We start from the raw sequence: 17,800 nt of genomic DNA on the forward strand, positions 1-17,800 counted from the left end.
TTGCAAATCTTGCTTCCAATTTCTTAAACTGACATGGCTTAACAGAATATTATTGCTATATCTGTGGTTTTTATTTTAGGTAGTCTCCACTCTCAAATTCATTATATACCTAATATACCATTCACTAAGATACCAGCTTTAGCTTCCTGTGTAATAAAGTGTATTATCATGATGTTGCTTTCTTCTTCTTGCTTTTTTGCATTCATTGTCATCAGGGGATGAAAGAGTGTTCCTCTTCCAATTGATTTCCTTTTTGTTTCTGCTGCCTTTGAGACCTGAACTCTGTCCTTGTGAAAGGGTTACAGCAACAGTTGAGTAAGGCTTGCTGAGCTTTTTTTCCTCTCTCTTCTGGGAACTTCATATGCTTATTTGTCTGTTTTGAAGGTCATCTTTAATGTCTCTGTATATTATCCTTGAAAAAACTATTTTCCCAATAAAATCAGTGCGTCATCTACACTTTTATATGGGATCCCATTGGTTTGAAATGATGTGTTGTGCTGTTTTTGAGGAGGAAAAAACCCAACAAAACTGGAAAGCCAACTTTTTGGGTTTTGTTGATCATTCATAGAAAATACCTTTTCTTGATCATTGGCTTTATGTGAATCTCTTAGGGAATGTCATCAGGCAGTCTATTTAGATCTGCTTGATCTAAATAGGCAGCAATTAGACAATTCCACTGTTACTGTGTCCACAATAGGCCCCAGGGATTCATGGGTAAAGGTGTGAATCTCTAGACAGCGTAAAAGTTGGAATTTCCAACTGAATCACAGGTAGTGGAGTGTGAAGGATTTTTCTTTGTGATTGATATGCAATAAAAAAATTCCTTGACACCTTCAAACTCCCAACTGATGGTTAGCAGGAAATGGAAATTTATCAAATTCATTTTCAAGGCAAAATACCAAAGCGTTTTTATATGCACATTCAAAATTTCAGAATCAAACTGCTTTCTGCTCTAATGTTTCTTCAAATAAAAAGCTGCAAAACGAAGCGTATTGCACTTCAGAAAATATGACTTCTCTATTGGGTTTATACTTGTTAGACTGAGAAAATTCCTTTCAGTATTGGTATTACTACCCAAATATGTTGTAAAGAAGATATCAAACAGAAATCTGTCAGAACCACAGAATGGTTTGGGTTGGAAAGGACAATAAAGATTATGTGGTTCCCGCTCCCTCACTGTGGACAGGGATGCCACCCACTAGATCAGGTGGGCCCAGCCAGCCTGGCCTTGGGCACTTCCAGGTATGGGACATCCACAGCTTCTCTGGGCAACCTGTACCAATGCCCCACCACCCTTTCAGTGAAGAACTTCTTCCTGACATCTAATATTTTTGTTTAAAAATGTTCCCCATTGGCCTGTCACTATCTGCCCAGGTAAAATATCCCTGTGGTTTTTGTTTGTGAGGGTTTTTTTTTTTCCCCTAAGTCTATTTCAAGTACTGAAAGGCTGCAGTGTGAGGTCTCCCCAGAGCCTAACAAGAGGATTTCAGAGTAACTTAAACACAGTCATCTTTTCCCTTTTTATAATTTATTTCAGTCTTCCCAGCTGACCTTCTAGTTAGCCCACTGGTCTCAGCAACAAAGGATATTGTGTTGTTCATTTAGGATTTGCTGATTCAGCCTTGTGAAATTCAACTTGAGAATTCAGAAAAAAGATAAAGGTAAAAGGCTTGAATGAAAAAAAGTTTTAATTTTCTCTGCTATGAATTAATTTTCCCAAGTTGGCCAAAACCCATTTTCTCTAAAGAACCAGTCCTTATTGCTGAGTTTCATAATTTTTTGATCATCTCACTTCCCTTTGCTCTAGTGAAAGAAGATACTTCACAATCTGCTTTTTATACACTTGCAGTTTTTCCCATTGGAATACGGCACACAGGCATTAATTTGAATCAGCAGATAAGACAAGACAATATCTCTAGAATCATTAATAATAGATATACTTAAAAGCATGTTTCCTGAGGCGTAAAACAAATACATGAAGGAAACAAAAGTGACATTGACGTAAATAATTGTATCTTACAATAGTAACCTAAGGCACAACCTAAACTCTCACAGAAACAGCTAGAATTCTATCTCTTTTCTCCAAGAAGAAGCTGCAGACTTAGCCCATCTATTGTCCATGAAAGATAATCTGCTATAAAGCATTAATCACCCATATTCTGGGAAATACTTGGTTATATTCCCATCCAGATCTCTCCACAATTAATGTATGATGACAACTCTTTTTATTGTTTTCTTGTAGTGTTTTATCTCTTTTCTTGAAAAGGTTGAGGATTACTTTCCTCCTTTAAACATAAGCCAAATTCAGTTCAAATGTCCTCAGAAAAACATTACAAAACTGATGCTTTAGGATTCTATGTTTGCTATTGCTCAGTGGCTTCCATGTGAAATCTACACAGGCTAAATATCAAAGGATGTTGTGTCTTTCTCCTATCTGGTCTTTGAAAGTTATCCTGATATCCACTAATTAAGCTTTCCTGAGACCATTATCTGCATTGTCATCATCAGTAGTGATGTTCAATCTGTCAAAGCTTGGTTTTGTTTTAGATAAAGAGATGGAAGAAAGCTCAGATACAACATGTTCATCTGTCCTCTTAAAATTTTATTAAGGGAAATACCAAAAACCACTATTGCTATGGTCATAAACAGAATCACAGAATATTCTGAGTTAGAGGAGGCCCATAAGGATCATTGAGTCCAACTCTGAAGTGAATGGCCCGTGCAGGGATCAAATCCACAACCTTGGTGTTATTAGCACTGTGCTCTAACCAGCTGAGGCAATCTGTAGAGCTGCCTAGAGTGCAAATTTTGCAGCTTTTTCTGAATATGTAGTTTCTTGATATTGCTGAAGAGCGAATAGATGGAGTTCTATTTTCTCAGCCTTTCCATTGTTTCTGAGCTAAGCACAAAGCCTTCAGCTTGCAAAAAGAACCTGGAAAGGACCTATACTTTTAAAAGATCAATTGATATACCCAGTACAGTAGCCAAGATATACATGTACAGTAGCCAAGATCAAAGAATGGTTGAAAACATTTGTGGTAGAATTGTTGGGGAATTTTGTTTTCTTTAAGTAGCTCTTTCCATCTCTTTTATTTTCTCACATGCACCATGCCCTCAGTGTGATTGTAGCACAGCATCAGGCAGTGAGCTGAACCAGGAACTGATGCAAGATTTAAAAAATAAAAAACAACTTACTGAAAAGGACAGCAAATACTGAGAAAAAAAAATGAAAGGCAGAAGATTGGCTGCTTAAGCAAGCAAAACTGCCAGAAGAGGGGATCATTAAAACAGAGTATGACTGATTGACAGTTCATTAGCGGTTTCCAAGGTTGTGACTTTTCACATAAATACCTATTTCTCTTTTTAAACTCTCACTGTAACTGAGCAAATCACTTTTGAGCTCCTCATTTACCTCGTTATTAATTTCATTATTAATTTCTTTTAGATTATTAAATTCTTTAATGCTGCGCAGTATTCTTAGTGGGAGAAGTTTTAGAGTGACAGACAGGTTTTGAATATTGTGGTAATGAATGAAATGATTGAGCTATTTAAATGGATCTTGTTAAAATGCTATGGACAACAAGGTGTAAAAAGCATAGGAGAGACTTTTAATGTCAACATGATCTTTTAAGGTTGAAATCTAATAATTGCTTTGATTGAATATTAAGAATGCAGTGTCCTTGCTCTAACAAATATCTGTTGGCTGATTACTGCTTCACTACGGAGAGAGTGTGTTATGGAAAATTCAATTAAAACAAAACAAAATCCAGATTTTTGTCCTTTAAATTACATTGCATAAAAAGATAGTGCGGAGGGAGAAGTACTGAGAAATAATGTAAGAGAATGAAGGAAAACTACTCAACATAAAGGAGATCAGAAAAGAAGTGGTAGAAGAAAGCATGGGAGAATGAGGGTATAAAGAGCACTAAAATATCTGTAAAGGAGTCTTTTGCAATTAAAATGGGTATAGTATTTGCATATAAAAATGACAATTTTTAAATATTGTGTAGATACAAAGATCAGAAGATACAAATGTAGATACAAATGCATCAGAACTCTTTCTGTTTCTCCCAAATGGATTCAACAATTTGTCTTGACCTTTCACTGCAGAGATGGCCAAACTAATGATGCTACAGAGAATTAGAAAATTAATTTTTTGATAGACTACTCACTTTCTTTGTAGGCTGCTGCTTATGTTCATTCATGACACTGAAGAATTAGGTTTGGTTCTCCAGAAGGTATCACTGAATAAAGAACAATTTTTCTTGCAAGGTGTGTTGTGGAAAGATCAATACAAGTCTTTCTTGAAAGACCTTTGTTAATGATAGGTCTTCCAAAATCTTTATAAATTCCATTTCTGGCATAATATTTTGCTTTTCTGTTCTGTATTGTGAAAATGCTGAACAAGGTGAAAATGATGAAAGACATCCTGATTTATCATGTATAAACCTTTCACAAGATCCTTATTTACCCTGCTATCTTCTGAGACACACATTCTGGAAAGACTGTCTAAGAATCACCTCTGGTGAGGACAGAATAGGAGGAGAAGCTTCTGAATATGTGAGACCATAAAATGATCTCATTTTGGGCTAAAATGGCTAGCAGTTCTTCTGTTTTGTCATGAATGGCCACAACAGTTGTGAGGTCTTCCACAGGCTTTCTCTCAAGTCTATCTAAAGTCAACAGTTAAATGTCTTTTTTGGAAAGAATGGAAAACTCATACTGAATCTACATCTAAAACCAGATTTAAACTAAAAATTACATTATAGAGATGAAATAGTATCACTCTTTACTGTCCAAATATTTTAGAGTAGCTTGTTCATGAGCTCTCTGTGATCATCAAGTTTGACCCTAAATCGCTACATGAAGAGTGTGTTTCAGCATTATCTGCGCAAGTGCCTCTTAAGTGTTGAATATTCTTAGTGCTTGATTTAGTAATGCTCTCTCTGGAGATTTTTTACTTTGTGCCAATAAACCTGACTTATTTAGAGCTGTTGGCTCTGGTCCACTATTTCTTTGTTAAATGTTTAGCACTTGTAAGTGTTGTGACCCTTTTGGCAATGCAAGTAATCCTAATTCCAGCAATTTACACTTGTCAGTTTGCTTTAAACTCCATTACTGCACACTGAAATTCCCCACAAAATGGTTTGGAGACCATTTAGCAAATAACAAATTGGAGATAGAGAGATTTTGTCCATTATGTCACAATTAATTATTTATCACAATTTTGGTTTTGTGTTACAGAACTGTGACCTGGCCCAGCAGAGCATTGTTCATATTGTTCAGAGTCCTCAGAACAACAGTCAGAACAAGGAGAAGACAGAAGATAGCTGTGTTGGAGGTGTTCTAAAAGCCTTGAAAAGTGAACCCGAGAGTTTAACTCGCATAGATCTCAGTACCAGCATCCTCCCATCAGTCTCTGCAGGGCTGGCAGTTATTCTGGATCCCGGAAAAAGCAGTGCTTCACCTCCCGCTGAAAAATCAGGTAATTCAGGGCCTTAGTACATTTCAATATACATTTTTAATGTGTCTTTTTCTTCCTTACGGTGAACAGTTCTAGTTCCATACCATGGGGTAAAAGCCCCTAAAATATATGGTTTATTTTATTTATTAAACAAAAAATGCAACAATATTAAGATGATAAGCATCGGATGTGTCTTCTAGGAAAATAATTTTGCTTCATGGATAAAATTAGTGATTTCTTGTGTTACTCCTGTGTCTAACTTGTATTATGCTCATATTTTTGTAAATTATTTTAAAATGGCAAACCCCCCAGAGGTCTATTAGGAGGTAAAATATAGTCTCTGTAAAATTTCCATTATAGAAGTTTCCTTAACTAGAATGTTGGGCAGTTTATGCCTTACAAATGGCCTTAATTCCCAATCTGTTGGGATGCTTTCATACCCATACATTTATAAAAAATTATTTAAAATCTATTTAAGATTTACTAAAGCTTTGCTGGCACAACACTTGATGGTGATGATTCATACTATGGACATTTGTAGTTCTTCATCCATCAAATGGTTACTGAGAATATCTTCATTGTGAAAAATAATCTGAGGTACAGGTTACTGCAAAATGATCTTACTGACCCTCTTGCCCCAGTGAGATACATCATTCTGTGCAATACCAGATACTGGTGTGATTTATCATAATAGTCCATCAGAGATGTCTTTTTATAAAGAACAGTACACAAATAGCCTTTCTGCACAGTACAGAAAAGTAATAGCAAACATATATATCCAGAGTACAGAAGATAAATTGTGACTATGACAGAGATACCTCTGTGACTAACCTGGACACAGAAATCATCTTGCTTAACCAAATGGCTACTAAAACTCTTAAAATAAAAGTAGCTCATGCAGAAAATATACAATCCATGGCAGGGTCACTGAAGTATTCCACAACTGACTTGGTCAACCTCTCACTGACAACTAATGATGAATGAGTGTGGTTTAGGAGCAAATTAGTACCCAGCTTAATGATCCACATCTCCCAATCTGAATGAGTAATGAGATAAGAGGGGTGCATGCTGATTTAAATGTGGTAAACTAGGGACAGGTCTTCAGCCTGGGCTTACTCTCAGATGAAAGGCAAAAGTGTGAGCTTTTAAACATTACCACATATTTACTTTTTCATTACTGTACATATGTAGAGGGATTTAATAGCTGTGCTTGACTTTACAGACTAGTCTGTATATGTGCAAGGACTCTTAAAATGTGTCATGTGACATTTTTATCCACAGATTACAAACTCTGTGAAGCTAAGCATTAACTGATAGGTGTCTTCTATTGCAGCAAATATTTTCATGGCAGAATCCATGAGGACAAAATGCATTGTTTTATCTGTGATTAAATTAAAAAGACTTTTTATCATAAAAGAAAAAAAAAGAAGACCCACTCTAATGACTGTTAATTCTTTGTGGAAGGATGTCAATAATAAGTTCTTTTTAAAGGCCTGTTAACTTCTTTCCTTGTTTGGATCCTCACTATTAAAATTTGTCCTTTTGTCTGTTCAGCTCCATCCCTTTGTTCAATATGGGGAACTATATTTTTCCTTACGGATTTAGGGTGAGTTAATTTGTAGTCACTTAAAAAAAAAAATATTATTCCAAAGATCAGTTTTGCAGTAAACTTTACTGTGTAGTAAGGATTTCCTTTGGCATAAATGAAATGACTAATAGTAGTGGGAATGAGTGGCTTAAGAAAGTAGGTACCATCATTGATAGCTGAAATTACAATTTCCAAGTTGTTGTCCTAGGAGATGAATGGTTATGGACATCAGTCTACAGCAGCAACCTCGACAGGTGAATGAAGTATAATCTTTATTGTTCCATGCATACATGACAAATTTAAACATAAAATTTAGAGGCAAATGTTTAATGTTTAATTAATTGATTAAATTAATATTGTTTAGTCAGACGTGCTACACCACCATTTCATAATTGCAACAGTAAACACTGAGACTGTAAGTCTTTCTGAAGCCTAAGTTATTTCTATTTGTTCTGCTGACGCCATGTTCCTGCCCTGATTTTATTTGCCCTCCTTTGAATTCTGAGGAAAAAAAGTTTGTGGTAATTTTCACATCACAAGAGCTTCTCCCAGAAGCTTTAGCAGCATTTGACTGCTAAAACATTATTTTTGAAGTATTTACATGAATGCTTAGAGACCAAAATTTCACCAGACAAACCAGAAGGGAGGCAACTCATGTTATGCTGTACTGCCATTATATAAGTAATTTACTTAGGTAGTATGAACTGCTGCACTTCATGAGACAAAAACCCTTATGGCCTGGCAGAGTGTCCCCACCCAGGGTATCCTTTGCTCCTTGCAGAAGCATGGAACAGGACATCCTCCTCCCAGCTCACCCCCACTCTTGTGTGAGTAATGAAACCAGCTCCTAACTGGTCTGGAGATGCATCTTACTGCACTGTGTTTTTGGACTACGGTGTGTTTCTCTATGAGAAATTCAGAAGTTTGAAAGTCATTAACAAGTTGAAAAAAATATGAAAATGAATCCAAATAATCTCTTCATCAAAGAATTCCAGGTTTCTTGTCTTTGCAGACAAAACTAATAGAAATGCCTTTCTTCTCAGTTTTTGTTGTCGTAGTTCTTGGAGTTTTTTGTTTGGTTGGTTGTTTTGTTCTTGTTTCCTTGTTCTGAAACCATTGCATGATTTCTAGTGGACTAGAACTAGAAAATGGACATGTAAAAAATTTCAGTGCAGGACTTTCATTCTACTTCACCCCCTTCTAATTTGCATCTGTCCAAAATCTGGGACAAAGAGATTTAATAAACACAATATAAATAAATGTAAATATTGTTCCATAATGGTTGCATGTCAATAAGTCAATGTATAAGATTAAGAGATAATGGTTGGACTCAATGACTTTAGAGGTCTTTTCTAATTTAACAATTCTATGATTCTCTGATTTCTACTTGAAAAACAATGAATCTGTAGAACATAAGGGTTTGTATGACTCATCTGCTGAATATGAGACTGCATCATGATTTCAGATTCAAGAAAGCCAATAGACTATTTGGAAGTATAAACAGAAAACAGAGTGGAGTGGAGAAAATTTTTTTTCTCTGCTTTTGACACTTGCATAATTAAAACCAATATAACTCACAGTTGTGATGTCCAAACTGTGAGAAGGTTCAGGAAAGAGTCATGAGAATCCTAAAAAAGTGCACATCATGATTGGTTTATATTTGTTTTGGCATCTGTGGATTGGAAGTTTGGTAATCTGGGAATATTAGATCTTACCAGCTGTTTTAGGATTTTAGCTCTCATTGTCTAGAAAGTGCAAGACACCAAATACAAATACCACACATGGATTTTAACTTGCCAGGAAATCAACCACCAATGCAAGCTATCCTAGCTTACAAGAATTCTCCACATTTGTCCATTTAAAAAAATGTAGAACATTTTTTTCTGAAGCATGAGGATAGGACTTCAACCTAGAAGTAGTATGGATGGTACTAGGCAGGAAGTCAGACTGCAGAATCCCATTCTGTCCCCTTTTTAAATGTACGACTGATGTCAAGTAAATTTTTAATATGAAAAAATAGAGTTAATTCAACAGAATATGTTTTCTGTAAGATGACATTGTTACTTACATAATTTCCAGGTTACTCAGCTGGTTTATTATTTTGTCTGAATCAAGTAGATGTGGTCATAATTACTTAGGGTGTTTTATTTTTAAATTTGAAATAAATGTTCATCTCATCAGTTCCAAATAAAAATCCTGGTGTTCTTTTGGTAGACTTTTACAAATGCCTGCATGTAAGGCACCTCTGATTCCTTGTCTTTGCATCTTCTTCTGTTCACAGAAGAGTTAATAAAGTACTGGTATATACTGACTTAGGTGTGCCAAGCTGTAAATTCTAGCAAAAAAAGGCGGATTGATTATTTTCCATCTAGTTAGGACATGCTTTACCAAAACTTAATATATGTTTAAACTTCTTGTTTTTCCCAATAATACAAGTATCAATTAAGGCAGATGAAATGGTCATTACCAAAACCTCAGTATTGTTATTGATGCATGAAGGGATGAACTGGTGCCCATTCCATGTAAGTGTCTGATTCCATGAAAGAGACAGTAAAAAATACTTTGAAGGGAAGGCCACAATTTAGAGCTAGTCACATCTGTTCATACTTCTGAGGCAAGACCTGGTACCCATATCAATTTAGCCATTTCAATTGCTGACATTTAAATATAGTTTTTGAATAGTATTCTGATGACTATGTGTTAAAAATTCGTGTGCCCTGTAATTGATATTACACTTTATTATAATTCTTTTACTCAAAAAGCCTAAAAGGATAAGAATTTGTGGGTCAAATCTGTTTGAAGTAAATGAGTAGTCTAAACTCCTGAAGTACTGTAAAATTACTTCACAGTTTTATAGACCTTATAATGTCAGATTAGATCCAGGTTGGGCAGGGTTATGGTGTACATCTACCTCCCCATCAGCATGGGATGCTAGGCTGAGTACCACTGCCCAGTACCGAGCTGAGAACAACTGCAGCTATTTCTTATCCCTTTTTGAGAATTTCAGCAAAATGTGAGCACTCATCCTTTCAGAATGGCTTCCAGTGTGGAAAGAACATTTTTATTGTCACTCAGAAACATGAAGCTCTGACCTAATATTTGCTTTTCTGTGTTACAAATACGAATATCTAAGAATTTACTATTCCCTTAAAAGAGGTAAAAAAGGATTCCTAAAATTTCCCGTGTCATTTAACTTCATTTTTTTTCAAAGGAAACTAATGAGCATAAAGATTTTTTCCTTTGGCACAGGTGCAAATAATTTGTGGCTTAATTATAACATTAATTAATTAATTAAATATACCTTAGGTCCATGGTATTGTGAATCAGTAGCTTGAACAAGGAAAATCAGTATTCTATGCAATTTACATTTAGTAATTAAGCCTTTTTTCCTAGAGTTATAAACATTTTGTTTGAAAAACAAATTACCAGAGTGCTTTTACTGACCTTTCTTAAATTTCTTGAAATATTAATACAGCATTTCTTGGTGGTTACATGATTCTTACAATAGTCCTCTTCCACAGACATACATTTGAATAAGATTCATATTGTTGGACAAGAAAAAGTAGTAAATTACTTAATATGAAACCAATGTATTTTTTCAGTAGACATATTCAAGTAACTAGTTAGGTTACTATTTATTTTGGGATTTGGTGCTCTGACAGTTTACTTTTGTATTAGGATTAAGCTACTTTCAATTTAAATGAAAATGCATCAGGTAGCTCATTGTGATTTACCCTATATTTGATTCAGATTTTTATAATATATTATTTTACAAACTTTTAAATATTAAATGCAATACTAATTTGAGGATCAATCTCAGAAAAGGGAAGGTATTAACTTACCTTTTTAAGAAATGCAGAACAGATACCAGCTCAGAAATAATACGCTAGTCCTGATTTTAACAAGTAGTTTCTGGGAAGCGAGGCTGCATTTCTCTTCATTGCATACTGTAAATTTACTGTATGCACAGTTCTGTTTTAAAGTTCAAAACAAATTTTTACAAAATTTCTGCATTGAATTCCTGCACAGGTCTCTCTGTGCTAGTGGTTAGGTCTGGCCCATTGTTAATTGCTATCACTGTGCCTTCATTATATGCATTAAACTGTTAGACTTTCACTGTTAGGCTTTTTATTTTAAATTTGCTGTCAATGTACAGTGCCATAACCTGATGCCATGTTCATTGCAGTGATGTGTTGTAGTCACAAGTATTGAGTTCATTGGGCCTGAGAGCTCTTTTAAAAGAGAAGCTGGAACTAAAGCACTTGTCTTCTTTCCTCTCCATTTTTCCTTTCTTATTTGATAAGTTTTATACTTCTTTTCCTAGTCCCGAATGTCCTTTGTTCTCCTCACTGCTTCCATTGTTTTTGTTTCGCTAGCTACCTTTCATGTGTGTTACATACCTAGGAGATGTTCTACCCATTTGCAGTCCCTCATGCATGTTTTGGTTTGTTTTGTTTTGTTTTACAAGATTTTGTGATGTGGATGCCTCCTAAGACAAAGATGTGTGCAACTACACACCTCTTTTTTGATTAGGTAGTCTCACTGCTCACATACTTGATGCAAAATGTTTGCACATTGTGCCTGACTAGATTGTCACAGTGTTAGAACGTGTTTTTCAGAAGTAGCATCTTTTAAGTACATGCATCTCAGGTCTAAAAATCCTTTTGCATTAATAGAAGAGTATGGCAATATCATTTTCATAGTGTAAAGAGACATTGGATTTAATTTTAACTCAATTGCAGTAAATATTTCCTACATATTGAATGAGAGTTTTTCAAAAATTTTAAGTTCCCAAGCTGTTTGATAAATGTATGACAGAAGTTGTTGACCTGTGATCCATGTTTGAATCTGCAAGATCCAGAAGGGTTTTTATTGATGATCCAATGAGATGGTGGTTAGAGTGCTCTAGCTCCACTTGTTTTTGACTGCTAAAATATATTGCAGTCGTGGAGTCATGGAATTGTTTAGGTTGGAAGAGACCTTAAGGTCATTGAGTCCAAAGGTTAACACATCACTACCAAGTCCACCACTGAACTATGTTCCTAAGTGCCACATCTGAACTTTAAATACCTCCAGGAATGGTGACTCAATTCCTTCCCCAGCTTGTTAGTGTCAGTATATATTAAACTAACCCTCTTGATGCTGTGCTTTCTTGGATTATGCTGAGGAACGTACTCATTTTCCCCTAGGAAAATGCTTCCTGTTAAAAGTAGGATAATGTTACTGAAACAGTACTCTCTTTGATGCACAGCAAAAAAGAAGTTTTTTGGATACAAACCACAAAACCACAGAATTACTATTATGTGGGGTCAAATATATTGCCTATCTAAATCTAGTTCTCTTCTTTTAATACTTTCATATTTTGAATACAATAATTCAAAAGAAAATATGTTCTTATTACAGAAAGTTTCATTTAGAGAAGGAGTATTCCCCTTTTCAAATAATCACCCATGTACCCCTGTCTGATTATCCTTCATATTTGTTATCTGGGCAAGTTGACAAGATTGGTAATGGTATTTTCTATTCTAACCTTCACTGGAAAAAAAACAGTCTCCAGTGTCAATTCAAGGCTTGATTGGAGAAGAGAGTTTTCAACCCAGAAATTAACTATTTCTAATTATTTCAACATTTCTTTTAAGAGAGTTAAGCTTAAGAAAACTATTCTACTTCCAGTAGGGTTATGAAAATTTGTCATTGCAAAGTCCTTGGAAGTTTGCTCTTATGTATATTTTATCTTCTTTTAGGGTTATTAACCCTTGACAATTCACTGCAGCAATACTTCCAAATTCTATATATAAAAATTGATATCCCCTCTTCACCTTCTAGCAACAGCAGAAAGTGATTTTATAAGACATTAGCATAATGGAACCTTTTCAATAAAATGATAAATTGAGCCCATTTCAGAAAACAGAACGCACACTTGATAATTTATTGCAGCCAGTGCCATGCTGGAGACCTCATTCATATCATATGCTTTTAAGGCTGATGAGAATAGTGCCATTTTCCCATCACACCTTGCATGTCTGTGAAATTAATTTGAGAGGAAAATTGTAAAAAATGCTCTTTTCTAATAGAGGCTAAAGCTCTTCCGAGAATGCTTATCTTTACATGACATAATTGTCTCTCATGAATGTGTCTAATTACTTTATTGTTTTTAAAGGCCCTTCCATGTTAATTGAACAGTGGCATTTGCTGACTCCCCTGTGGAGGTGGAACAGAGTTCTGTTCATAGAATGTATTTTGATTGGTTATGAGACACAACATGGATGGACTTTCTTTTGCAAGTGCATCACTTGCATCTTTATACCCTCAGCTGGAGGTGACATTTGAAGGTGAAAATTGTTCTGTACTGATTAAACAAAACTGCAATTTTCCAGAAAAAAACTGTGTATGTTTTCCAGAATAATTGTTGACATTAATTTATTACTGATGATACTAAGAAAAATAGGAAAGTAACACTTAGGAATAATCCCTTATGTATAAAAACATTGATAATAGAGTTTTAGGGTGATTCTTTTTGACAGGAAGAGTCCAATTATACGGCAAAGTAAAAATCATAAATCATAGAATGGTTTTATTTAGGAGGGATCTTAAAGGTCATCTAGTTCCAATCCCTCTGCCATTGGCACCTTTCACTAGACCAGGTTGCTCAAAGCCTCATCCAGCCTGCCAAGGTTGAGGCATCCACAACTTTTCTGGGCAACTTGTTCCAGTGCCTCACCATGCACCACATGGTTTCTGTTATGAGGTCTTAGCACTCGAAATGACAGGAATCAGTCTGTGCTCAAATCATGTGCTCAGCATTCATTAATGTCATTGGAGCTCTGTGCACACAACAAGGACATTGGGAGAAATGACCTCTTAAAAAGGCTTGATCTACAGAAAGTGATTACATGGAAGAGATTAAGAAATTCTGTTAATAGTAGAAGGCAAAAATAGCTTTGCAAAAACACACCCTGCTTTCTCCTTATAAATACAAATTATTTCAGTGGGACTAAATTTGAACTTTGATGAAAGAAAAAGATCATTGTATTTGGCAGGGGAAGACACGTTGTCTGGTTTTGGTTTGGTGGGTTTTTTTTGTTTTTTTGTTTTTTTTTTTTTTTTGCTAAGCACCATGAGCTGCTTTCCAAGGTTCCATGATGCCCTGCTGGTGCAACAGTCAGTTCTGTGGGTCTTGACATTTACTTGTCAAAAGACAGGAATAGAGAAAAAGAAACATATGAATATGGAGATGGGGTCTTGGGTGCAGGGTGAGGGAACAGTAGGACATTGTGCACCAAGTTGAGCCTGTTCATCATACACTGTTTTCATTGATGTTCAGCTTCCTGCTACACTGCAAAACTTGTCAGGGATTTTATTATAAGCCCCTGGTTTTATTATAAGCTTCTGGCTTTCAGTGCTGCCTGACATTATCTTATGGCCTTTTTGCTATGAAGGTGGTTTAACCAAAATTGTGAAAAAGATCAGAAGTTCACTTGAGCAACTAAAGTAGCAGGAAACACAGCTCATCCTTTTGTTCACCACAGTTTGCTCTTTAGTTTTGTTACAGAATAAATATTCAGCATATATTACTGGAAAGAAACTCAATACTGGCAACAGTTGGTTTCTCATTTAAAGGTATATCACTTGGTAACTGAAATTTTTTCTGCAGCAACTCTTCCCTAATAATTAACCTCCACTAATTATTTTGGGGGTAGCTGAATCGAACATCAGTAATGTTTTAAATGAAGTCTATGCTGGAGATATGACCCGGTAAAGATCACGATTAACATTATCAGGGACTTTTCCCCAGCAAATTTTAGTTCTCTTCAAAAGAATGTTGTGTTTATTCTAATAAAAATTAAATAAATAGCAAAATCTTCACTATCTTCAGCTGTGAAAGATCATAATTTCTGGTTTTGTGCAGATTAGTGATCATGGATATTGCATTTTAATCCCTCTTGATATCCAAAATGTGATGAATAGCTATATGTCCTGGTTTCTACAATCCACAGCATTGTTCACAGTAATTTTTCCCTTATTAAAAGCATAATGTGGGAATGTAACAAGGGCTGTGGCTGAGTTAATATTTGACTCATCTTGAGCCATGTCTTCTTTATAACTCTAACCATTGTGAAGTATTTAGGATAGAAATGTAAAAAAATCTGTTTCAAACAGAAATGTTATCAGTCCTCAACATTTTCCTTCTAATCTGTAATAGAAATTTTTCAGGTATACTAAATCTAGCAGTGTAAATGTGAACAAACACATTTTGTGTCTGCTATCCAGGCACAAAGATCTTTTTTTGACCAGTAATATGTAGATAAATAAAACATCTTCATGAAACATTGCCATATCTAAAAACATCTCGCATTCTCTTTTCTGCAGAGTCTGTTTCATATTTCATTTTGCTATCCCTATTCTCGTGTAGCCCCCTCTGGAGTCTCCTTCTCTGGCTAAATGGCTTATAAATATACTATAAATAGGGCAGAACTGTAAGGTTGATTACCTCTGGCACAGATATGTAGTAGAACAGGAATCTGCATTAGGTACTGGAGATGTAGATATAATACCTTTATTGTTTTCGAGATCATCATAATTCTTCAAGAGAATCAACCAGAGATCAAATGCTTACTGATGAAGGAGGTAGGGAGCATTGGGATGAAATCTTTTCTCTTTAGAATCTGCAGGAATGTTTTCTACTTTATAGTGTGAGTTGGGAATTCAACGCTAGAAAGAAGAACCCCTCCAACACATAACTGTCAAACTGCGAAAAGCATTGTATAGAAAGAAAAACAAACCAGCTTTCTTAGGTTTATGTGAGATGGCAGGAGGGGAACAGGCTTTTATAGAGATTAAGAGGTATGAAGTACATCTCAAGTTGAATGTACAAAACAGTCTTTAAGCATTTCTGTTTAACTTCAACAAAACCATTCTACAAAATCAATTTGTTTAATTGATTGGTGTGGCACCCCAGGGAATAACTGAGAGTTCAGCTGGCAGCCTCTGGTTTGGAGTCACACTAATTGGGAGTAGGGTAACAAGCAGCTGCTAAAGCTCTGTGCTGTTCATAGATAGGGTGGTGAGGAGTGGAGGCTCTACAGGTCATGTGGTAGGAAAGCTAACGTGGGGCAGAGGGTGGTTTCCTAAACTGACAGGTTGAAGAATGATAGCAGGACTTGGTTAAAATTAATCCAGCAAAGAATTGCTATGCGATCTAGTCTCTAAAGTGCAATGAACATTTCATACTGACGTCACATTTGAAGACACTGCACATACAGTATAAAACATATAATATATATATATGTATATATATAATATATGTATGTATATATATATGTATGTATGTATATTATATATACATATAATAATATGTATAAACATATAATAGATAACACATGTATAATAACTGATGAAACAGCATGTTGATGAATGAACCCTATGTATATTGATAATATCTCTTACTGAGAAGGCTCACAGGGCCAACAAATTACTGCATTCTCACTTCATCATAGCTTTGCATTAAAGGAAAAAGGGGTAATTAAGAGTTAAAGTGGCACATATCTACTTAGAAACTTCAATATTAGCTTAATTCATTCTGATAGGGAAGCTCTTTGATTCCTTCTGGATAATAAAGTGAGTTTTCCTGTTGTTTATGAAGATGATCAAGCCAACAGGTTTATCTGGCTGCAGCCGCCCCAAAAGGTCTCTCCAAAGTGAAGTGGGAAAAGGTCATGAGCTGAAGCTCAAAGCTTTCCTCTGTAGAATTATGCATCTTGGCATAGCGGGGGGGATCACTAGACCATCGGTACCACCACCTTTCTGTGAGAAACTTTTAGATGTGTTGAGGCATCTGTAAGAGTTGCAAGGAGAAGATTAGTTGGTATCACTGTTTCAAAGTCTGAGACTATTATTTCAATGCTTCTTATCAAATAACAGAGGTAGATGCTCAGCAGACTGTACGTGTAAACATGTCAGTGAGGATTACTATTATTCCATTTTCTGCACATTTAACTTTAATGTGATGAATCTTGCTGCCTTTCAGCTAATCTGTGGAGGGGGAATTCTGTTAGTTAATGCAGAGCTAGAGGTGCTTTGAGGTTTAAGCTCTGAGCTTAAAGTGCACTCTGTCCTTCTTTTGTCTGTCTTTCTCTCTCTTCCTGAAAAACTTCATTCCATGTTTTTCTTCCTCTACAGAAGGAAGTTAGCTCATAGAATGTGTCACGTCCAAATTGCTTTAAAAATCTGGTGTTTACTGCTCGTTGCTTAAGTACCTAGGCTGATTTTAATAGCCTGGAGAAACTGTATCCCTTCTTCCCAAACCCTTTTGGTCAATGGTTTAAAGAGATAAAGAAACCTCTTGACTTAGGTTTGTATTTTCAAAACTGTCTTCTAAATGCAAAAGAGTGTTGCTGCATATCCAACATTACAGTTTAGAGTCTGTGCAAACAGAGTATGTGAAATTCTAAGCTGACGTTTTTCTTAAAATCATTCCTATTCTTTACAGTATAGTTCTGGAATTGCATTATATAAAAGTGATGCAAAGACCATGCAATTATGTTGAGATGAGAGAGCATGGTAAAGTGCCATTTTCACTCAATCTTTTCCATTTCTCTGGACAAGCCTTTAAGAGAATGATTGCCAATATATATCTTTTCTAATGTAAAAGTAGCTAAGGAACTTCCTCATAATATTATTTTTATTGAAATAAGTTACTTATATCAATAAATAGCACATTTCAGAAATTAAATAGTTCAGTTTTAAAA

General features: G+C 35.4%; 1 protein-coding gene across 1 annotated transcript in view; it reads left to right on the top strand.

Annotated features, from left to right (window-relative positions):
• PRKN (parkin RBR E3 ubiquitin protein ligase) overlaps positions 1-17,800 on the top strand; it is a 678,850-nt gene that overhangs the window by 208,480 nt on the left and 452,570 nt on the right. Inside the window, 1 exon segment of the mRNA XM_063151779.1 lies at positions 5,245-5,485. Within this exon segment, the coding sequence (XP_063007849.1) occupies positions 5,245-5,485 (241 nt within the window).

The sequence above is a fragment of the Melospiza melodia genome, chromosome 3 (assembly GCF_035770615.1).
Source record: "Melospiza melodia melodia isolate bMelMel2 chromosome 3, bMelMel2.pri, whole genome shotgun sequence".
Lineage (NCBI taxonomy): Eukaryota > Metazoa > Chordata > Aves > Passeriformes > Passerellidae > Melospiza > Melospiza melodia.